Source organism: Lampris incognitus, chromosome 1 (assembly GCF_029633865.1).
Source record: "Lampris incognitus isolate fLamInc1 chromosome 1, fLamInc1.hap2, whole genome shotgun sequence".
In the NCBI taxonomy this organism is placed as follows: Eukaryota; Metazoa; Chordata; class Actinopteri; order Lampriformes; family Lampridae; genus Lampris; species Lampris incognitus.
The window spans coordinates 135676465-135699771 of NC_079211.1; the positions used below are offsets into that span (position 1 = coordinate 135676465).

General features: G+C 43.8%; 2 protein-coding genes across 3 annotated transcripts in view; both read right to left on the reverse strand.

Annotated features, from left to right (window-relative positions):
- Positions 1 to 282: 282 nt before the first annotated feature.
- LOC130119354 (uncharacterized) lies at positions 283 to 2448 on the reverse strand. The gene is made up of 6 exons (XM_056287857.1): positions 2210 to 2448; positions 1812 to 1954; positions 1615 to 1679; positions 1365 to 1499; positions 904 to 1002; positions 283 to 811 (listed from the first exon to the last, which is right to left on the reverse strand). Exons 1-6 carry the CDS (start codon positions 2363 to 2365, stop codon positions 744 to 746), a joined length of 666 nt encoding a protein of 221 aa, XP_056143832.1. The 5' UTR covers positions 2366 to 2448; the 3' UTR covers positions 283 to 743.
- Positions 2449 to 9555: 7107 nt separating this feature from the next.
- Positions 9556 to 23307, reverse strand: part of LOC130119206 (single-stranded DNA-binding protein 2) — a 76181-nt gene continuing 62429 nt past the window's right edge. Inside the window, exons 5-17 of one of the 2 annotated variants that reach the window (XM_056287748.1) lie at positions 19892 to 19981; positions 15880 to 15939; positions 13758 to 13824; positions 12610 to 12680; positions 12144 to 12211; positions 11556 to 11604; positions 11439 to 11474; positions 11278 to 11332; positions 11046 to 11116; positions 10778 to 10856; positions 10552 to 10580; positions 10321 to 10419; positions 9556 to 9905 (exon numbers count right to left, since the gene is read on the reverse strand). In XM_056287748.1, coding sequence (XP_056143723.1) covers positions 9876 to 9905; positions 10321 to 10419; positions 10552 to 10580; positions 10778 to 10856; positions 11046 to 11116; positions 11278 to 11332; positions 11439 to 11474; positions 11556 to 11604; positions 12144 to 12211; positions 12610 to 12680; positions 13758 to 13824; positions 15880 to 15939; positions 19892 to 19981 — 804 coding nt within the window. In that variant the 3' untranslated portion in view covers positions 9556 to 9875. Of the gene's footprint in view, positions 9906 to 10182; positions 10420 to 10551; positions 10581 to 10777; positions 10857 to 11045; positions 11117 to 11277; positions 11333 to 11438; positions 11475 to 11555; positions 11605 to 12143; positions 12212 to 12609; positions 12681 to 13757; positions 13825 to 15879; positions 15940 to 19891; positions 19982 to 23307 lie in introns of those variants that run through there. The other variant, XM_056287675.1, reaches the window with a different exon arrangement.

Here is a 23307-nt window from a genome sequence, read left to right on the forward strand (position 1 = left end):
TCCTTCTCAGCTATTTCACTCTTGACCATGTCCCATTGTTCTTTCCATTGTGACCGCCTCCCTTAGATCCCTCTGCAGTTACACACAGCGGGTTTCCACACAAAAAATGCAATCATGTTTTTCTTATTCTCTTGTTTCATCTTGCTGTGTAGGCCGAGGTCAAGATCAGGACCTCTTTTGGGTTGATGCTGGTTTGAAACCAAGCAGGAACTTAAGCAACACCGTAGGGGTCACACGTGTTTTTGTGATACAAAGGCGGGAAATAAAAAGAACTGTACACACTTTCTGCATGCAGAGTTTTTAGATTTATAACAGAAATGTGTTTTTGGTGGCTTACAAAATGTTCTATGAAACTGGGATGAGAAGCTTTATTCCGTCTTAATCATTTGTCCTAGCCTCGCTGTCGTTTTTCAAGAAATTGCACAATCATGCATCTAATTCTCTTAACTATGAGGAGAGAACATAAAAATGATAATGACTTCAGCTGGTCCTGTAGTTGTTTGTGTCAAGGCAGATGCACCAAAACGTTATATGCATAAGCTGCAGTCATGGCTGTCTTGAGGGATAAACTTAGCGCCGTTAGAGCACTATTAACTATTAATCTTTCTTCAGATCTTGCAGCAAGATATCTGTGAGACACACCACCGGGATGACACTAAAACAGAGCAAAGGTTAACATTTGAGAAGGCCTCGCGATTGGCTTGAGAAGTCGACAGCAGCGGTTGACAGCAGACACTTCAGCACTATTGTCCTCTGCTGCTGGTCTCAGTTGGCGGCAAGGTGGCCTCGTGCTGTTCATCAGGACACAGATCTGCAACACAACAGAGGAGGTCAAACGGAGCGGCCTGGTCAGATACGCTGCTGGATCGTGTGATGCAGGGACAAGCGATAGTGTTACCCTACCTTTGTTTCCTCCAAAGTGGAACACCTGGGGGAAGTTGAGACATGCCGCCTGTTTCTTAAAGACCTCCAGTTGAGAGTCATCCAGGTTCCCGGTCCTCGCTGTAGTGATGAGGGAGGGAGGGAGAGAGAGAGCGAGAGAGAGAGAGAGAGAGAGAGAGAGAGAGAGAGAGAGAGAGAGAGAGAGAGAGAGAGAGAGAGAGAGAGAGAGAGAGAGAGAGAGAGAGAGAGAGAGAGAGAGAGTGAGCAAGCGAGCGAGAGAGGTAGAGAGAGAGAGAGAAAGAGGAAGGGAGAGAGAGAGAGCGAGAGACAGACAGACAGACAGACAGACAGACAGACAGACAGACAGAGAGACAGACAGAGAGAGAGCGGTTATTGGGAGGGTTGACATCATTGAAAACAATCAAAACTTATACCTGATCAAGGTCATCATCAAAGTGGGGGGGGGGGGGTGTTGAACTCACTGTATAAGAACAGGTTTCTGCCTTGTTTGGTGCCCTCTGAGGTTGATATCTCTGCACTGTCTGCCCACAGGATGCAGTCAGGGCAGGTCTCAATGTACTTCCCATCATGCCAGGATGTGTAGAAGTTAAACTTAACTATGGAACAGAGCAGAGCAGCCAGCCGTTTATTTTTCCACAGTAGTCGCGGCTACAATTTGAATAGATAACCCGAGTTAAATTCGAATGAGTCCATAAAAGACGTTTTACTTACAGGAGACCTCAGAGCTGTTGTCCGCATACGTGGAATTAATGCACCCCAAAACACAGTTTTCATTGCTGGAGAAGAAAGGCAAAAGGAATTGGAGAACATAAAATGAGCTTGTTTCATGCATTTGGTTTCCTTCAAGCTTATACTGATTATCTAGTTTGTCAGGAAAACAATGACGTGATGATTATTCGCTGCCTTACATTCTGTCTCCCCAACGCAGGGTTATATTTCCGCTGTCAGCGATAGGGGCGATGTCAATCCATGACGTTTTGATAGTTTTAAGAAATTTAAGGAAGTCTTCAACATCTGAAGTCCCAGCATAGAAAATCCATTTCCCGTAGAGCTAAACACAAATTAGAACAAAACGCAACCTGGATGATGCAAATGTCTTCCTGAACAAAAATGAACTTTTTTTTTGTGGAAATGTCAGCTTTAAGCCTCTCTTTGTATCACTGCACCGTAGTGGTGCAGGACATGAAAATGGTTTTGTGTGTACCCATGCCTAATAAGGAAAAATAATAACGATCTGCTCCTGACAAATTGAAAAGACGCATGTGCCTCTATTTCATACCTAACCGGAACTCCGAGGGCAACTTACCGGGCTGCGGTCGTCCAGTACCAGGGGCTTGAGCAGCTCTTTACAGTCGGGTTCGGATGCAGCTCCAAGGCAGGAGAGAGCCAGCAGACCGAAGATGAGATGAACAGCCATGGTGGGAAAGAAGGACATACGCACTGAGTGCTCTGCTGCAACCATAACAGCTTGTTAGTGCAAGAGTTATTGCTGAGGCGATGGATGTAAAACTCCAAGAGGAGAGCTTATATATAGCTATGTAACTGACATATAGAGGGGAGGAGCACTAAGAGGCAGGGAGAGAGAGTGAGAGAGAGAGCGAGAGAGGGAGAGAAAGGAAGAGGGGGGCGAAGAGCGAGAGAGAGTGAGAGAGAGAGGGAGAGAGGGAGAGAGAGAGAGATGGATAGGAGGTGAGGACCTGTGGGGCATTCATGCAAATGGTAATGCCAGAAAAGAAAGCTAGGGCAACATCTGACAGTATCATATTAATATGTATATTAAATGATACCTTATACATTACTATGCATGGTCGAATACTGTACACGGGTGAGTAGGACAGCTAAAAAGCCCAGTCTTTTGAGTCTATTTGATTTTTCTTTGCTACGTCATAACATAATCCAGGGTGTTTTGCAGAAGACAGACAATTCCTTGTGATTTGTCACTGCCACAAGGGCTCACACACATTTGTTTCACACCGTCTTAATGTTGGGCAAGGAAAAGGGGACAGAGAGACAAATATCGACACAGAGAAATGGAGAGAACAAGATCCGTTGCGATGTGAAACCAAGTTGAGGCTCGGCTATTCAACGTGCAATAACATCCCAAAACGTGCCTGACCTGCAAATCACTGTTTTTCATTAACCACACACACACTCTTGTCCATTAGATATCGCCAACAAAAACATCAGCAAATGTGGCCGTGGGGGTGGGGGGTGGGTGGGGGGTTGCAGTGGGCCCAGCGGGGTGGTGTCTTGGAAAAAAAAAAAGTCTATAACAAAATAATAAATCATAAGCCTATCTTGACACTCTCCTACTGGCTTGGCTATTTCCCTGGTGCTTTTGGTTTTCCCATCTTTAATCCAGTCTTTGACCACAGCAAGGACATTTGATTATCTCTTACGAAAAGGTTTGGGACATTCAACTATATAATGTTTTTGCATTTAATCTCACTGTGGCTAAATACTCGATTACATTGGTTCATGCCATCTGTACATATTCATACCTGTGCAATAAACAGTATCAATAAAGCACAACTGCAAATCTATATGACGAAAGATTCACTCAATAGATGGACATAAAAAACCCCAAAACAATTTAAATCATATTTTTTTTTAAAAATCAATTACTAGAATTCCCACTGTTGTGTAACAGTCCACAAAGTGCCTAAGGTCTACATACGGCCATTTTAGATAACAGATATCTTATGGGTTTCTTTTCAGCTGCACAACCCCAGGAAATTAATTTCACTGCTCACTATAAAGCTAGCATACTAATTTGTTAAAAATGTTCTAAAATGATTTTGCTTGTTTATTTGTCTCATCGTGTGTGCAAGCAACAAAGCTCCAATATAGGAGCTGTGTTAATGCATTTGTAGGAGAGGTGAAGGGGTTAATTTCAGATATGTTCCAAGTTTCTTGTCAGTCTGCGTTTGCAGTGGGGTCTCCTGGGTAGCTGTCTGCCAAGGCTCAATATATAAGTGCTTTTTCAAAGCCCTGTGACAAACTGGCTTGCAGCCACAGTACATTCAATGATCTAGGAGTGAGGTCAATACTAATACATTGCTGTGAAAAGACTTACTGCTGCATCTCTGTTCTTCGCAGTGTCTTCCTTTTGGGGCACAAGATGGGTCGCTCTGCACAATACAAGCAGTATGAGGGGCCGTACAAGCCATAATATATTCTGGTCCTCTTATAAACATATTCTCCTTTCACATTCATACATTTTCACTCTCACACATTTAACATCGTCCTTTCGCATACATATGTTGTTATTCTCATATTTATATATATTTTAACTCACACATTCATACATTTGCTCTCACATTCATATATTTTTATCGCATACATTTATAGATTTTGCTCTCTTTTGTGAGAGTGAAAGGATAATGTAATGTGTCTGAGAGTGAAAATATATGTTTGTGAAAGGACAATGTATGTATGTATGAGAGGGCCAGAATATATTATGGCTTGTGCGGCCCCTCGTAATATATTATGGATTGTACAGCCCCTCATAGAGCAGTGAATGAGTTGTGTTTGCAGTATGCAAAGTCCCATTCTAGGCCTTTCTCACACACACACACAAACACATGCACGCACACGTGCATGCATGCACGCACACACACAGGTGTACCCAATAAAAAGTGCTGACACGTTGACTAAGGGAAGAGAAGCTTTATACCAGCATATTCAAAACTCATGTAGCACTTCTCAGTGTATTTACAAAAGCATAATACAAGAATAAAAAAAGAGAAAATGAACACATCACAAATGGAGTCCCACATACTGCAACGAAACAGTAAAACATGACCCAATTTACAAATGCATCTTTTTTGTAGTCCGACTTATGGCTTCAGATGAACACAAAAACCAACAAAACATCTCAGTTTGATTGCGATGCTGCACCACCAGTCCCACTTCCCTTTCGCTGCTCCATTCTCCAGTTTTTTTTCATTTTTTTTTTCAAATTATAATATCAAATACACATACAAGACAAAGGAGCTACATTTGTGAACAGTACATTTTGCTGTAAGGGAAGAGGGAAGGAAAACGTTCACAAGCATATTCGTCCTTCTATACATAAGAATAATATTACATCTTGGGCAGTGAAAAAGATTTTAAACACTGATTAAAAACAAGCCAACCCTCCAAACCTTCTGAGATCACAGTTTATCCGGATGACAATAATAAATTAAGAGCGAGCGACCTAAATGAATTTATAGGCTTGTAGATTACTAGATACCCCCCCTCCGTTACTTATCCTGAACCCTGACCCCCCCCCATTCTATGTATTTCATACCCCCACCATTTGTTTTACAGAATGCATTTCCTCTCCTTCTATTTCATTTTACTCTCATATTGGTTTTGCCAGTTGTTCCGGGGGCACAATCCATTGAACCATTTTGATCACAAATTCGATGAGAAGGCAGATAAGGAGCCATACAAACACAGCAAACAAAGAAGAAAAAAAATATTCAAAAACAACTTCAATATCCGCTGATGCCGAACATGGCTGACTGAAACAAAAAAAAAACAAAAAAACAAAAAAATCTGGTCTGCATTCGAAACATCTCTCATGTACCGACCTTTTTAAGCCCTTATTCTCTACTCTCTCCATCTCTCCCAGCTCGTGTCCTGTGTACTTGTGCAGGCAACACAACATCACTCGTGGAAATCTCCAGATGGATTCTTAGTAAAGCAGTGACATTTGGGGAAATGCACCGGAAGATTGTGGCGATGGTTTTCTGATGAAAAGTAGAAAGATAGGTCATTTGTGTAAATAAAACTCATCAAACTTTCGGTTTACGCCAGTGGGTATTAAAATATGCACATGGCTTTTGTCTTCTTCTCGTTATTCTTATCATAGACCCTCCATTCCTTCTACGGATAAGGGTTAGGGGTAGAGTTCTAAGTGACTTTTATATTTTGACTGATTGGGTACAGGCCTTGACCCATGCCAAACCAGGGGCCAAATGTATAAAACTGTATATTTAGGTGTAGAAATCTGTGTATACACAAAACAGGAAACATGCATACGCAGTCTTTTTGTCGGATTTATAAAACCCCACGTACATCTATTCCCACGTGTTTCCCCCCCCTCATATATCTCAATCACCCTGAAATTGTGCGCACCTGCACGAGCCTTCTGACCACGCCATAATTTACTGTAAATGGTTTCCAGCACACCTCCAACTGCCTGGTTTGCATATAAAGAGCCAGCATTTAGTTTAGTTTTGAGCAGAAATGGCGGAAGCATTTATAGAAGATAAGGTGCAATTTTAACGACTGGGAACTTGAAATAACAGCTTACCTACCTGACAGAAAAAAAGACGTATTATTTGGGAGCCTAAGCTCTGGCATTACCAACAAAATGAAACAAGTTGAATGGCAGGAAGTGACCGAAGCAGTGTGAACGCCGTTAGGGTCTGAGTCACGGACCCTGGGGGAGATTAACAACTAAAAACAAGTCACAGCTGAAGGTGCAGGTTATTCTTACTCCCTAAAGATACAGAACCATCTATTTATATAAAGATCTTGAGCTATTTGTTTATTTATAAATAAAGATCATTTGTTTTAATGCTTAGTGGAAAAACATATTGTAGTGAGCCCGGGTCTCCCGCACCACGGGTGACTACGTTAACCAGTCGACCAAAGGGTCCGACCCATTAGCCAAGGGCTAGCGAGTCTATCGTTACACTGCCCTCCTCCTTTGGGAAGCACGCCCTCGCGCTTCAACATACACGCTCCCTCACGCCTCTGGGCGCACGCGCTTCCGATGGCCTCATGGTCTCACCATCACACTTCTGACACCAATGTAGCAAATTCGGGGGGCAGCCGGGAATCCACCGCAGCCGGGACGCGAACCCTGGTCTGAGCTAACCAGTCAAGTAAAGGGTCCGACCCGTTAGCCAAGGGCTAGCGAGTTAACTTGTGCAAGAATATCAGGGTAAGCCAATAAGAGGCAGAGTAGGGCTGTTCATGCCTTTGCCATCCTTGGAAAAAAAAATCAGTCGCGGGAGATCGTACCCGCTCAACCCAAGTCACATAGTGCAAGAATTCAGAGTGTGGAGTGGGAATGAAAGAGGCATAATTCTTCCTATTTCAAGTCAGCGTACCACCAAAATGATTTTGAAGCTGTGGTTTTAAGGTAAAAAAAAAGTTACCAAATGTTGCTTTAAAAATTAATATTGTCTTGGTGAAACTAACCTGTGATTAATTTGTAGAAGTGCTCGAATGTGTTTTAAGTAAAGGCCATGTGAAAGAAAGGGCTTAAAGACATTGTTGCATGCTTGTGAAGAAACACCAGGGTTGTTACAGTTGGCGATCTGATAGTGGAAAGATCAAGGACACACTACAGAATGATAAACACCTCACAATCCATCTTTTGTTCTTTGCTGACGAAGAATATAATTTGTATGATCAAAAATTATTATGTACTTTTGTGGGAACAATAGGTTTCTTTATTGAGACTGAGTCAGGGTGCATGTGACAGAGAAGCTGAAATAATGTTGCACTCTTGGTGCATGTGCAAATCTTCCCCTGACTTTCACTTCCCCTGATATTTTGTGTTAAGGATACTCCTAATATGGCCTCCCCTTGTCTCTGACCACTGTGAAAAAGGCTTCCCGTTTCTTCATCTTATCCAGCAAGGAAGAATGTGTTACAATTTGCTCTATCCATCCATTATCCAAACCGCTTATCCTGCTCCCAGGGTCGCGAGGATGCTGGAGCCTATCCCAGCAGTCACTGGGCGGCAGGCGGGGAGACACCCTGGACAGGCCGCCAGGCCAGGGCCCACACACACACACACACACACACACACACACACACACACACACACACACACACACACACACACACACACACACACACACACACACACACACACACACACATTCACACCTATGGACAATTTAGTACGGCCAATTCACCTGACCTGTATGTCTTTGGACTGTGGGAGGAAACTGGAAGAAACCCACGCAGACACGGGGAGAACATGCAAACTCCACACAGAGGATGATGTGGGATGACCCCCAAGGTTGGACTACCCCGGGGCTCGAACCCAGGACCTTCTTGCTACATCTAGTCTGCTGCAAATTTATCAGCAGAACGTTACTGCTGCAAGTGTCTCAGACAATATCTGGTGAAATATTTGGCTAAAAAGCGCTAGAAAACACAAAATTGGAGGCTAAAAAGGGTTACTGTTCATTATAATAACAACTTTAGGGGAGAGGCGTAGTACGGCTATCACCTGTTATTTCTTGAGCCCCTCCTTGTTTGCTACACAGTATAAATTCATATGTAATCCTATGTAGAATGCTTTTCACCTTCTCTGCACAGACACACTACTGCATCGCTATTGAGCTGTTTGTATTGTGTTGTAAAATAAAGCCTCGTTTAGAAATTTAAAAAAAGGACAAGAAATGTTGACTGGTTAGCGCCGTCGCCCGTGGTCCGGGCTATCCGGGTTCGATTCCTGGCTGCGACGGATTCTCGGCTGCGACCTGAATTCGCTACAATCTTTACTCAAGATAGAACGACATCAAGGCTTGTCGAAAAATGGTCGGGGACCACTCACGCGTGAAGTTTTTTTTAAACTATAGCTTACATCCTAACACAATGTGGTGAAAGAGGAAAAAGCTCTAAATAAAAAATGTCATCCAAATTCACACTTTTCTTATCCTTTTTTTTTTTTGCCAACTCGCAACATCACAGTAATCGGACTCAAAAGACTGCGTATACGGTGCGCATGGTGTGAAAGATGCGTACCGGTACGCACATTCTCACCGCACGTGGATTTTTATACACCCGGAAACCTGTGTGGAAAGTGGCGGAAGTACTTTTCGTGTGTACGCACGATTTATACATTTGGCCCCCCGACTATTCATCACAACTTGATTTTTAAGCAATTTTGATTTTTCGCATACACACAAAACATTTGCCAAGTGTGCTTTTGACATGAATCCCAGCTCACAGAGAGCAGATGCTGAACAACACTTCCTTTTTTGCCCATCAGGCAAAAAGAGACGGTAGCATACAGTCATGGTCGAGCGAGGGATCTCTCCTTTTTTTTTTTTTTTGCCACATCTTTGATTAAGATTTGGCCTGGAATTTAACAAGACTGTGGTACAGCTGATTCACACGCCAACGATATGAAAAGCACAACATCTTTGTGGTCCTAAAGACAAGAGTTTAGGATACGTATTCAAATACACCTCAACAAACTGCCATCCCAATCTGAAACGAGTGTCACGATGCTGTCACTGTGAGCTCTCCCCTCAACCTGAGTTCAGGCCAGCTGTCCCCAACCATTCAGGAGAGCAGTGGTTTGCTGTCCACATGGGGGAAAAAAAACCAAAAACACAAAACACAAAAAACGGGTGTTTTCCATGTTTCTGTCATGTGATGTTAAATTGGGCTGAAGTTTGCCATCAATCAAAAACTGTCAGTTTGTCCTGGAACCCTCAAGAATGTCCAATTTGATGTCAATAGGGTCCTGGCCTTTTTCTGTTTTGTTTTTTTTAACTCGGGGCGGGGTGGGGTGGGGGTGGGGGTGTTAGGGCACCTGTTCCATGATATGGTGGAAAACACAAGATCGTCTCTTTTTGACCGGAGCACATTTGACGTGTTTGCACAGTCACAAACACACACACTATGCAAAAAAAAACAAAAAAAAAAACAAAACAAACAAACAAACAAAAAATGCACAATTTCCTCCTTTTTGCTTGATATTGATTCCTTTGTACAGTCTTGGAATTGCAGAGGAGAAACCGCTGAACGGAGGAAATCGGAGAGAAGAGATGTAGACAGAGACCAGGAGGAGGAGGAGGAGTAGAAGGGTGCAGGATGACAGTCATGATCGAAAAAAGGTGTAGGGAAAAAAAGTCACTGGCTTAGGTGACATCACATCCGGTCTCCTTGCTTTTCACCAGTGCACGCCAACTGACTGACGACTGGCCAACCGCCGCCCAAAGCCCTCACACACTCATTGTCATGTTCGGAGAGTACTGCGGGGGAAACGGAGGAAGACGGACAGGGGGATAGGTGTTTAAGCGAAAGGCAAGGCATGCCCAAATACATTGTGAATCATGTGGTTTAATTAACAATATTGAGTATGTGAAAAATCACAACTTTCTGTACTATTTATTATTCTTCTCTAAGCAGTCGGCAGTGATTAACCAGTCCAAACTGCGAAAATACTCGTTCCAAAATCAAGAGTCAGTTTCGTTTGACTGTATGAAACACCAGTCACGTGCAAAGCAACACTGTCAAAATTCAAGCTGAGCAGAAAGATATTCTGTTTTGTTTTTTTTTTAAATCAACTTTTTGTGTACCATTTAGAGGGTCATTCGTATGCGTGCTAAGCGCTGCACATCAGCAATCACTGTAACCTCTGTCCATAGAGGAGGATGACGGACTCACACTCTCATTCTGAAAAGGGTTAAGGAAGTTTCCTCCCATCTCCCCGTCCTCTCTGGGGGTCCCCGGCTGGTTACTCATACTTAGGTTACCAGGAGAGTTCTGCCCAGAGGTGAACACAGCAATATACAGCACAGATTGTAAGGTTTTTTTGTTTTGTTTTGTTAATTGCTTACAAAATCAGGTATGGATCACTTTTATAATCTGTGGGTGCAAATGAATGTTTTCTCTTACTTTGGGGAGACTGTCTATATCGCCAGACCCTGAGAGAAGAGGCATAAAAAAGAAAAACAAAATATGTGGAATCTCAAGTTTCTTGAGCCAGTGGCCATTATCATAATCTATTTAACAGTTTATATCTATATCTATATCTATATCTATATATATGACATATCCCTTCAGAAAAAGAGAGAGATTAACGGATGATGGAAGCATCTGATGCAGACTAACAGTTAGTTACCTAGTGAACCGTTCATGTGATGAGGCTCCATTCCAGCCATTCCCCCTAACGGACCATCACCACCCGGACCCATTGGAAACTGAGCAGTGTGGAAAAACAGTATGACAGCAGACAGATCACTTAAATGTCCATGCTCACACACATTATTCCATTAGCTGCTAACAATGACCCCCCCCCCCACACACACACACACACGTGCCTACACATTATGACCACACATATTGACGCACATAGGCATGCATACAGAAAGAAAGCGATGTTGCCTCACGTTTGGTCGGCTTCCACCTGGAGGGACTGTGTTTATCATTGTGTACATGTTGTCGCCAGAGTTGGTTGAATCTTCACATCCAAAAACAGATTACGAGAACAAATATTATTCCAATCAAATTTGCACTACCTTTTCCAACTGTCCAAGATATTCAGAACAGAAATCTGAACAGACATAGATACAACACAGACACACACACACACACACACACACACACACAAAAACAGTTTACCTGCTGGGCTGGGCATAATTGGGGTGCCAGGCGGCCCCCCTCCACCTGGAGGTCCCTGAAATGATGATTGTGAAATTGTAACAAGGCTTCATAACTAAAATGACTGGACAATAAAGTAATTGGAAACAGTTATCATATTCGACAAAGTCATAGACACACACCACATAACTTCCTGGGGATGCAGAGGAGTAGGGGATCTAGAGAGAATGACAGCGAGAGAGAACAATTAGTTCAGTTTTTTTCCACCTCAAGCTGTTGATGTGTGTATGGATACTCACAGAACTGGTATTTGGAGGATTCGGCCAAGGTCTACCCCCTCCAGGTCCCCTGAAAATAAACACACACACACACACACACACACACACACACACACACACACACACACACACACAGTTTAGTGTTGTGCTTGAAGCCAGTCTCTTTGTTTCACAACTCATTTCGGCGGCGCTGGCATCGTCGAGCCACCGAGTTGCCAGGGAGCGGCGACAGAAACGTCTAGAGAGCACAGACAAAGAGAACACAGCTCCCCTCTCATATCTCTCTCTCCCTCTCTGTGTGAGCTAAGAACTTACAGAGCAGGAGCGAGTGGTTGAATGCACCTATTGTGATGCACTACCAAAGACTTTTGGAGATTTTAGCTGCAGAACGTTTGAGACATTGACCGAGACATGGGCGCTCATCTACATTACGCATTGGGAAGTCGCACAAAATGCAATAGTAAAGCAGAGAGTAAAGCGAGGTAGTATTCAGTATTTATTTTTCTCATATAGGTGCAAATATTATTACCACATACTCCACTCGACTCTTGAGAGCACGTGTGTGTATGCGTGTGTACGTGATTGAACGTGAGTGCAAGCAACACTCACATGTTCATGCCCGGCATCCCGGGGCCCATGAGAGCATTCAGAGGTGGTCTCATCCCACCCCCGTAGCTCTGAAATGAAACATGAGAGGAGACTCAGGAACTACAGCGTACACAATGCTGCACACGCACACACACACACACACACACACACACAAACACACACACACACAGACACACACCAAAAAAACTGTTACAGAAGAAAAATAAACAAGACAAGACAAAAAAATCCAAACAAAGAAAAACCAAAACAGCAATGACGACACACACCTGCTACAGTCTTAAGAGTCTGTTTACAGGCCACTACTTCAAGGAAAAATAAAGACGGGTGTGCCAACCAAAACACTCTGTCACAAGAATCAAAAACAAAGCCCGTACAAACCTGCTAATTAGCAGTGACATAGAGAAACTCAATGCATAAACGTTCGCATAATCTATAAATATGTGTAAATGGTCCTGGGGTCACACACCTGGGGCCCTAGAGGAACCATCCCCCTCGGTGGAGTCATCCTCTGCATGGGTCCTCCCATATTTGGATGTCCTGAAAAATATGAAAAAAAAAGTTTTTTTTTTTAAATTGTCATCATGTAGATTCTGTTGTTTGCCATTTTAGCAAAAGGCTGCCACCCATTGGACAAAGGCAAGATCTAAAGTTTCTCTACGGCAAAGATTTCTCATATGTTTGGCTGCACACATCGACGAACTGTTACGCAGCTGTAACTTTCTGCAGCTGTTCCTGCCCTGGATGCTCTTCAGCTGGAGTTGTCTCACTGCTGTTGGTCGATTCTCAGTGTGTGCATTTCATAACGAATTCCAACTTCGGTGACTATTTGCACACAACACACTTGATATTTCGCTTACCAGAGCATGCTTAACTTTGTGGTCCTGACTGAGTGCACAGTGAATTCTCACCATTGTTGTGGCCCACTTCAATGCTGTATACATTTTGATACACTCTATTGATCCCCGGAGGGAAATTATGCTCTGCATTTAACCCATCCTAGCTGTGTAGCTAGGAGCAGTGGGCAGCCGCCGTGCAGCACCCGGGGACCAACTCCGGTTCGTCTTGCCATGCCTCAGTCAGGGGCACAGACAGGAGTATTAACCCGAACATGCATGTCTTTTTGAGGGTGGGGGAAACCGGAGCACCCGGAGAAAACCCACCGCAGACACGGGGAGAACATGCAAACTCCACACAGAGGACGACCTGGGATGACCCCCAAGGTTGGACAACCCCGGGGTTCGAACCCAGGACCTTCTTGCTGTGAGGTGACAGAGCTAACCACTGGGCCACCGTGCCGGCCAAAAAAAAAGAAGAAGTGTAAATTAGGACATGTAGCTGACACTGACATTGATCAACACTGAGCAAATCACTTATTCAGTGTCATTTTTTCTTTTGGTTTGTCTGTTTTCCAGTTTTGCAGACTGGAACCTCTTTTCTAAGGCAGTTTAAGAGGCATCAAACCTTGTTTATTGCAGAATGCCATATTGTTACCTACTCGTCTAACTATGCTCAATAACACACTGCAAGGGTAGTAGAGAGTGTGTGTGTGTGTGTGTGTGGGGGGGGTATGTGTGTGTATGTGTGTGTGCATGAGTGTATGTGCCGGTGTATAACCTTGTTGTCTCGTGGGGTCCATCCCACTGGGTAACATAGGCTGGCTGCCGGGAACTCCTCCAAGTCCCTATGAAGAAGAGAGTATCCATCATCATCCTCATCAAGATCATTGGTAAGTCATCAACTTTATTTGAACTCTCATACTTTCACGCTCTTCATCATATGCTGTCCGTTTATTTACCAAGTCATCCTTCCTAGTTTTTTTAGCATGCCTTATGGCTTTATTCTGCCTAATCCCAATTCAACAATCTGTGTCTATACAGCCATCTGTGCCACTGCATTCTCATCCCAAGGCATCAAATACTGACACTTTGCCAACTTTTAATGTGAAACTGCAACCTATAAAGTTTAAGTGAAAAACAAACCTTTTAGGGAGAAAAATAAAAAAACTTACAATAATGGGGTTGTTTAAGAGTGCACACCCCTAAAATAATACGTTGTTGAGTCATCTTTTGATTTTATTACAGTACTCAGTCTTTTTGGGTAAGAGTCTATGAACTTGGCACATCTTGACTTGGCAGTATTTTCCCACTCTTCCTTGCAAAAACCTTCTACAGCCATCAAATTGCAGGGGCATCTTCTTTGCACAGCCCTCTTCAGATCACCCCGCAGATTTTCTATTGGATTCAGGTCTGGGCTCTGGCTGGGCCTTTCCAAAATGTTGATCTTTGGGTGAAGCCATTCCTCTGTTGATCTGGACGTAGACTTTGGATTGTTGTCGTGCTGAAAGGTGAAATTCTACTTCATCTTCAGCTTTCTAGCAGACGCCTGAAGGTTTTCCGCCAAAATCGACTGGTATTTGGAGTCATTCATGATTCTCTCCACCTTGATTAAGTAAAGCCCCAGTTCTGGCTGAGGAAAAGCAGCCCCAAAGCCTGATGCTGCCACCACCACGTTTCAATGTAGGTATAGTGTTCTTCTGGTGATGTGCTGTGCTGTTTTTGTGCTAAACACACCTTTTGGAGTTATGGCCAAAAAGCTCAACCTTGGTCTCATCAGACCACAACACATTCTTACACATGGTTTTTGGGAGATTGGATGTATCTTTTTGCTAAATTTAGCCAGGCTTGGATGTTTTTTTTTTCATGTGAAAAGGCTTCCATCTTGCCACTCTACCCCATAGCCCAGACATCTGAAGAAAACAGGAGGTTGGTGTCACATGTAGGGAGCAACCAGTACTTGTCAGAAATTCCTGCAGCTCCTACAAAGTTGCCGTAGGCCTCTTGGCAGCCTCCCTGACCAGTTTTCTCCTTGTCTTCTCCTCAATTTTGGAAGGCTGTCGAGGTTCTTGTTAATGTCACTATTGTGAAATATTTTCTCCACTTGTTGATGATTGTCTTCACAGTGTTTCATAATATATCTAATGTCTTGGAAACTCTTTTGTACCCCTCTCCTGATCGATAACTTTCAACAATGAGATCCCGCTCCTGATTTGTAAGCTCTTTGTGGATCATGGCTTTCGCAGTTGGATGCAACCAAGATGTCAGGAAAATCCTACAGGAACAGCTGAACTTTTTTTGGGGTTAATCACAGTCACTTTAATTGATGGTAGGTGTGTACTAACTACTATTTAGCATGAGTTTTAATGTGATAGGGTAATTCTGAACACAGCCACATCCCCAGTTATAAAAGGATGTGCATTGTTTTTCACTTTATTTTTATAGATTGCAATTTCACGTTAAGGGTGGAAAAGGTTCTGACATGATTTATCTTGGTTTCATTTATTTCCATCTCAAAAACCTGCCATTTTAACAGGGGTTTGTGGACATTTATATCCACTGTATATGACGCACAAGGTACCCTTCGGTGTCTATAGAGAGATTTAGTAGGTGCTCAAAACAGTCCAGTGTTGAACTTCTGAACTAATACATGAATATTAATGACATATGGGTTAGGTTCTGGCTAAGTTTTGGGTTCAAGATTAGGAAGTAGTTAACCCAGAATGTCTATATACAGATGCCAAAGGGTACTTTGCATCTCATATATCGACACTTTGGCAAATAAGACGATATATGACACCGTGGGATGAGAATGAGCTCTCTGCACTTATTTGACTGAGGTTTTGATTGATTTAACAGGTGTTGTTACCTACACAACCTGAGGGTGTCAGTGTTGCTTTTACCTGGTTGGGTAATCTGAGGGGTGGCCTGGGTCCTCCAGGGTACCGAGGTGACATGAATGGCTGACAAGACAAGAGTCAGGTTTATAAAGCTTGCTTGGACATGCTGCACAGTTCCAACCATTTCCTGATTTACTATTCTCTTGGTTTATAAGAGAAAATATTCATAATCAAATAATGATTATTGTTGTTGTACAACTTATGGTAAGTTATATAGTAATTTTGGTTGGGTTTTTAGACTTGGCTCAGATTCCATGATAGCAGATTGGAAAAAAAATAACCATGTTTGCATTAAATTGGGTTTATGGAAAAAGCAATGCGATGAAGAACGATGCTTTATAAAGATATCCATTTGGCTTCTTTATGTGTTTGTTTGTTTATCTCTGACACAGCGCCGCTGACTGCAGCCAAGTTTTGTCGCTCATGCCTGTTTTGCTCGTTTTTTTTTCATTAGTTTTGCCTTTGGTGATTGAAATAGGATAACTTTCTCTGGAGAAGAACTTCTTAACCTCAGACATTAGGTACCACCTCATCGTGCTCCAATGCCTAATCCCATTTGTCGGTAGTTCACTGACTTCCTGTCAAACAGGACACAGCATGTGAGGCCAGGGAAGCTGACTTCAAAGACTGACCCTCAGCACTGGAGACTCTCAGCACTGTGTGCTCTGCTCTCCCCCTCCACATCTCACCACCAGGGATCCTTCAGACAAACTCCTTAAGTATGCTGATGACACGACACTCAATGGACTCATGAACAATGGAGATGATTCTGGATACAGACAAGAGGATGAGCAGCTGGTTTCCTGGTGCAGCTACAACAATGTAGAGTTTAGTGCTCTGAAAATGGTGGAGATGGTTGTAGATTTCACAAGAAATACTCCCTGCCCCCCCCCCCCCAAAAAAAAATCAAAGGCTCCACGGCCAGCAGGGTGGAGTCTCTCAAGTTCCTGGGCACCACAGTCACTTCAAAGGGGAGTCAAATATAAACCCCATCACCAAAAAGGCACAGTAGAGGATGTGCTTCCTGAGGCAACTGAGAAAACTCAGTCGGACTCAGACCGTGATGGTTCAATTCTGCACTGCCATCATCGAATCCATCCTCAGCTCCCCCATAACCGTGCGGTTGGGTCAGCCACCAAAAGGGATGGGGACGGACTAAAGCACATCATTTGGACTGTGGAAAAGACGACTGGATGCAATCTGCTCAGTACCTCTATGAGTTCAGGTCCAGGAGGAGGGCTAAAAAGATCATGGCTGACCCATCATACTCTGGCCACTTCATTTTCCGAACTCTCTTTTCTGAATGGAGACTCCACTCAATCAAAGCAAAAACTACCAGTAACAAGGGCAGTCGCCCTAATCAATCAAGAGCTGAATGTACCTACTACCACTTTGTACATCACTTCTGCACTCCACAGCTGATATACAGCGGCGTCACTATCTGTCTATAGCAATTCTGTCCATTATCTACCTCGTGTTCATCTATCTGTATCTTAAGTATATGTATGTGCAATCCATCCACCCATCCATCCATTATCCAAACCGGTTACCCTGCTCTCAGGGTCACGGGGATGCTGCAGCCTATCCCACCAGTCATTGAGTGGCAGGTGGGGAGATACCCTGGACAGGCTGCCGGGCCATCACAGGGCCGACACACACATATTCACACCTAGGGACAATTTAGTATGGCCGATTCACCTGACCTGCATGTCTTTGGAGTGTGGGAGGAAACCCACGCAGACATGGGGAGAACATGCAAACTCCACACAGAGAACAACATTGGGCAACCCCCAAGGTTGGACTACCCCGGGGCTCAAACCCAGGACCTTCTTGCTGTAAGGTGACTACGCTAACCACTGCACCACCGTGCTGCCCTGTATGTGCAATATTCTCGATAAATTACTGTCGATAAAATCATCTTATTGCAATAATCTATAAATACACTTATACACTTACAGTTTATACGCCTCCTTGCTGTGCAAAACATTGTCATCTATATATAATTTGTTTGTATACTTAAAATATTCTTACCCCAACGCTTTTGTTGCTGTTGTTGTTTACTGTGTGTATTGTATATGGTGGACTACATATTGTCTATCATCTTTATTGTATGTTGTATATATTGTGTATTGTATATCATACTGTACATTGTCTAGCGTGAGTTGTTTGAGCAAAACTGAATCAAATTCCTTGTATGTAGAAACAAAATAAATCCGATTCTGATTCATTCACACTTCCTTGCAGTTAAGAAGAGCAATGACTTCGCCTTGTGTATTAAAATAACAACACTTCTGATTTTATTTCTCTTTGGAAAATTCATCTTGCAGGCACTGGACAAGACAATACTGTAGTGCAAAGGCCAGCCACTAGAGGGCAGTAGCCCATTATTTTCAACAGCGAAGCGTCTCTTTAAATATTCCACCTCACATCTTTCCATTGTGCAAGAAGATTCATTGTAAAAGGAATAATAGCTTACGTGTCTCAGGACTATTAAAGGGCTAGAATAGTTCAAAACCTTATTATCTGGCACACTTGCTTTTCAACAAGTGCTTTTAAGTCAACGTAAATGACTAAACGGGATCGGAAATGAATGGATCCAGGAAAGAAAGAAGGAGAGAAAGAACGTGTCCCTAATGCTTAATCAATAATCCAGGTAAGAAAACTCACAGAGTTGAATCAGTTCATCTGGACACGTTTATTGAGAAAGAAACGTTTTTCTCTCAATAGGAAAGGAAAGAAAGAAAGACAGACTGAATTGACGGACGGATGAGGGTTGGGGTTGAGGAGACATATGGCGATTATCTTATTGGTACATAGCTAATATAAATGAATAGGCTGTATATGGGCATTGTTGTGTTGACTACACAGGTATTCTATGACCGACCTCATTCTCGTAGCGCTCTCTGGGATCTGAATGAGAAATTGGTAATTGTGGCGTTTCTTTCGCTGATAGGCCCTGATAAGACATCGTCTTCAAAGAGCAATCGATCATCAGAAAGGGACGGCTGAGGTAACGGGGAAAAGGGTGTTCACGCTCAAGTTTTTTCTGTAAAGCTGAGCTAAGGAATGACCATGAAGGCTATTGATCAGCGTGTCAGATGTGAGCAACTGAATTTTACTGGTAACGACAGGAAATCAATCTGCAAACTAGCAGACTCCTTCTGATGGAGAGCAAAGATCATCTTGGGCCAGGGTGGGTGTGTGTGTGAGTGAGCGAGCGAGAGTTTCCTGTTTTCCTCCTTCGTAAACACACACACACACACACACACAACAAACTTGGGGACAATTTGGTACAGCCCGATTCACCTGACCTACATGTATTTGGACTGTGGGAGGAAACCAGAGCACCCAGAAACCCACACAGATACGGGGAGAACATGCAAACTCAACACAGAGGACGACCTGAGACAACCCCCGAGGTTGGACTACCCCAGGGCTCGAACCCAGCACCTTCTTGCTGTGAGCTAACCACTGGGCCACTGTGCCGCCCTACTCTGAAAGTGAGGACGTCAAATGTAGCTTCTCTAAGGCAATGTGTTCTGCTGCCGCTACCTCTGACCTCTACCTCTACATAAGTCAAGTCAATTTTATTTGTATAGCCCAATATCACAAATTACACATTTGCCTCAAGGGACTTTACAGCAACACAACATTCTGGCCCTATTAGACCCTTGCATCAGATAAGGAACAACTCCCTAAAAAAAAACTTTTAACAGGGAGAAAAAATAGGTAGAAACCTCAGGGAGAGCAACAGAGGACACACATACATACACATAACATACACACTCTACCACACACACACACACACACACACACACACACACACACACACACACACACACACACACAGTGACATCTCAGGAACTTCCTCAGATGGTGCAATACTATTGTACGCAGGGGGCACAATTTGCCACATGCTCTATTTTCTGTAATATGCCTATAGGTTACCCAGTAAACAACTCCTTTCTACTGTGTAGATATGTTGTGTTCGTGTGTGTATTTGTGTGTTGTATACCTGGAAGAATCCTGGCGGGACTGGCCCTACTGGCATGCCTTCTCCCGGGGGAAGGTTCCCAAGGACAGGGCTGGGAGCTGCTGCTGCACTCTACAGGATGCACGCACACACACACACACACACACACACACACACACACACACACACACACACACACACACACACACACACACACACACACACACCAGGGAGAAACAGAGACAGACACCGAGATAAACTCACAGCAAACAACTAGATACACAGCTAACATCCACAATATGTCCTGCTGAACTTGCCATAAACAAATGAAGGCTCTGTGAGTCATGTAAAAACCCACCTCAGCAAACCAGCAGACCTGTTTTGATCAACTAGACCTCCGCAGCTCCCCAAGCCCTCTCCCTCACACTGGTTTATTTCCTGTTTCTGTTGATACCCCCGGCACGCTGGCCTAGACAGGTTATTTTTATAGCTTGTTTTTTGTTGTGCTTGTCCCAGACAGGCGGCGCTGGGCGCTTTTCAGCACTGCCCCCCGTCTGCTTCCTGTGGCATTGTGCTAAGTAGCCAGGAGGTCCCTCCCGAAGTACTAATCCCATCTTCAATCCTTACTTATAGATATGTAGACGGGACGGTATGTGGTGACAGTGACCGCCTGCAGACGTGCTTGTTTATGTATTTGTGATTGTACGTGCATGATAATGAGTGAAAAGCCAGTGTGTGTGTGTGTGTGTGTGTGTGTGTGTCTGTGTGTGTCTGTGTGTGTGCGCACATGCTTGTATGTGTGAAATATTTTTAGACATCCAGCCCCTCTGCCCCTCTGTTCCGTTGCTATAATCTCCCTCTACCTCTCTCGTCTTTCTGATGGCATTGACTGGGTGTAAAGGGCTCGGGTGAAATTCACCCGCGCGCTCTCTGAAGTTTCCGCCGGCTGACTTTTTAGGTCAGACCGGAACAATGTTTAATCAGAGCCAAGATAAAAGCAAGCTGACTAGACTCCTGTATCTGCTCCACCTCACCACCCTCACTGTTTTCCCCTATTCCCAATCTCTCTCACATCTCCCAGTAGCTTGAGGTTTGAGAACAGGGCGAAGGACGCAGTGCAGTCTTTGGATCCCATGTTGTGCCGCTACGAACACGGAGCCAGTGTTTATCTCAGCAGATGAATGTGCAGATGGACACAGATGGATACTGTATCTGAGTGGTTCAGTGATGAGAGGCTGGATTAAGAGGGCGTGTGTGTGTGTGTGTGGGGGGGGGTGCGCGCACTCCACGTGCATGTTTGTGAGTATACATGCATGCACGTGTGCCTGTGTGATTTGGTTTAAGTTTTGGTTCTCTCTCTTCCCCGTCTTCCTCCCTGCACCCTGGATTATCCACAATACCTTTTACCAACTGGCCGCCTGGAGGTCTGCTGAGTTTGCCTTTGCACTGGGATAGAGAGAGCGAGAGAGACGGATGAGAGGTGAGAGATAGATGAGAGGAGGACAAAGAAGAGATTACGAGAATGTGTGTAAATGTGTTTGAGTGTGTACGTGTGTGTGTGTGTATTTTCTTGTCTAGCCATATTTGTGAGGACCATTTGGAGTTTTTAACTATGAAAGCGAGGACATTTTTGCAAAGTGAGGAAATTTAGCTTTAGTCATCCCAGGTCATCCTCTGTGCGGAGTTTGCATGTTCTCCCCATGTCTGCGGTGGGGTTTCTCCAGGTGCTCCGCTTTCCCCCACCATCAAAAAGACATGCATGTTAGGGTTAATACTCCTGTCTGTGCCCTTGACCAAGGCATGGCAAGACGAACTGGAGCTGGTCCCCGGGTGCTGCACAGCAGCTGCCCACTGCTGCTAGGATGGGTTAAATGCAGAGCATAATTTCCCTGCAGGGATCAATAAAGTATCTCAAAATAAAAAAAAAAGAAAAGAAAAGAAAAAAAAAGTCGAGCTTCACTTGTTTAAAGGGTCTATTTTATGGTTAGGACTTGGCTTTAAGGGTTAAGGTTAGAATTATGATTAAGTTAAGGTTAGGGTAAGGGTTAAGGTTGGAATTATGATTAAATTAAGGCTAGGGTAAGGGTTAAGGTTAGAATTGGGATTAAGTTAAGGTTAGGGTAAGGGTTAAGGTTAGAATTCGGATTAAGTTAAGGTTAGGGTAAGGGTTAAGGTTTGAATTAAGATTAAGTTAAGGTTAGGTAAGGGTTAAGGTTAGAATTATTAAGGTTATGGTTAGGGGCTAAATAATGAATGTAGTCAATGTTTGTGTGTGCATGTGTCTGAGTTTGCACATTGTGTTTGAGTGAAAGACAGGAAATGGGGGAAGGAAAAATCTACCTGACCTGCTGAAAAAAAAAGAAAAAAGGATATCTCTCTTCTCCAGTCCCAGCACCAGCTTCCATCTGCACAAAAAATAAAATTCGCTGCAACCAACACGTCTCGCACTCACTGTCTTCACTATGAACGACTGGGCTGAGCCAAAAGGCCTTTTCCAAAACATAATCACCTGAGACGCACTGACGGGACTACACAGAACAGGACCTGCGCTGAGCAAAGCATCCTTAAACAGTAGTCATGATTCTGGTTTCAGTTTTAATGAACATAGTGCAGTCCCTGGAGTCAGGTTCAGCTCAGCCTGTTCAATATGTACAATAAGATACTACAGCCAAAACAATATCTCTGTGCTGGGATATATATATATATATATATATATATATATATATATATATATATATATGTTACGGCCCCAGTGCCGTGTGTTGTGTATGCGATTACCCTCTTGTAGACAGACCTAGGGTTTGTATTTATGGGATGGGGTGTTACGGCCCCAGTACCATGTGTTGCAGTTACCCTCTCATATATACAAACCTAGGGTTTGTACTTATGGGAGGGGGTGTTACGGCCCTAGTGCCATGTGTCTGTAATTTTCCCTCTCCAGGTGATGCCCCGCCTCCCGTGGAGCTGCTGATTGAGCCCAGGTGACCCCAATTCCTCATCAGCTGGGTATATAACTTGGAGAGAGACACCCAACAGTGCCAGTGGGCCATTGTTGGTAGCAGTGTGTGGAGAGAGGCGGCCAGTGGGCCATTGTTGCCAACCAGAGAGCAAGCTCTTGTGTCTATACTCCTTGAGAAGGAGGGTGAAACTTATTAGTGTTCTTGTTTCGGTTTGGTTTGATCTGAGTTTTTGTTAAAGCCTGGTTAGTTAAGAGCCAGCATCTTTAGTTGCCTGTTTATTCTATAGTTTGACTAAAGGTTCGTTTTGTTAATAAATCTGTTTTTACACCTGGTTCCGCCTCCCACCTTTCTTATTCCCCCGGGACACTTTTATTTTCTTTGTTACTTCCCCTCATCCCCTGGACCTTTAACGGGGAACGTAACAATTGGGGGCTCGTCCGGGATCAATCAGCAGCTCCACGGGAGGCGGGGCATCACCTGGAGAGGGAAAATTACATA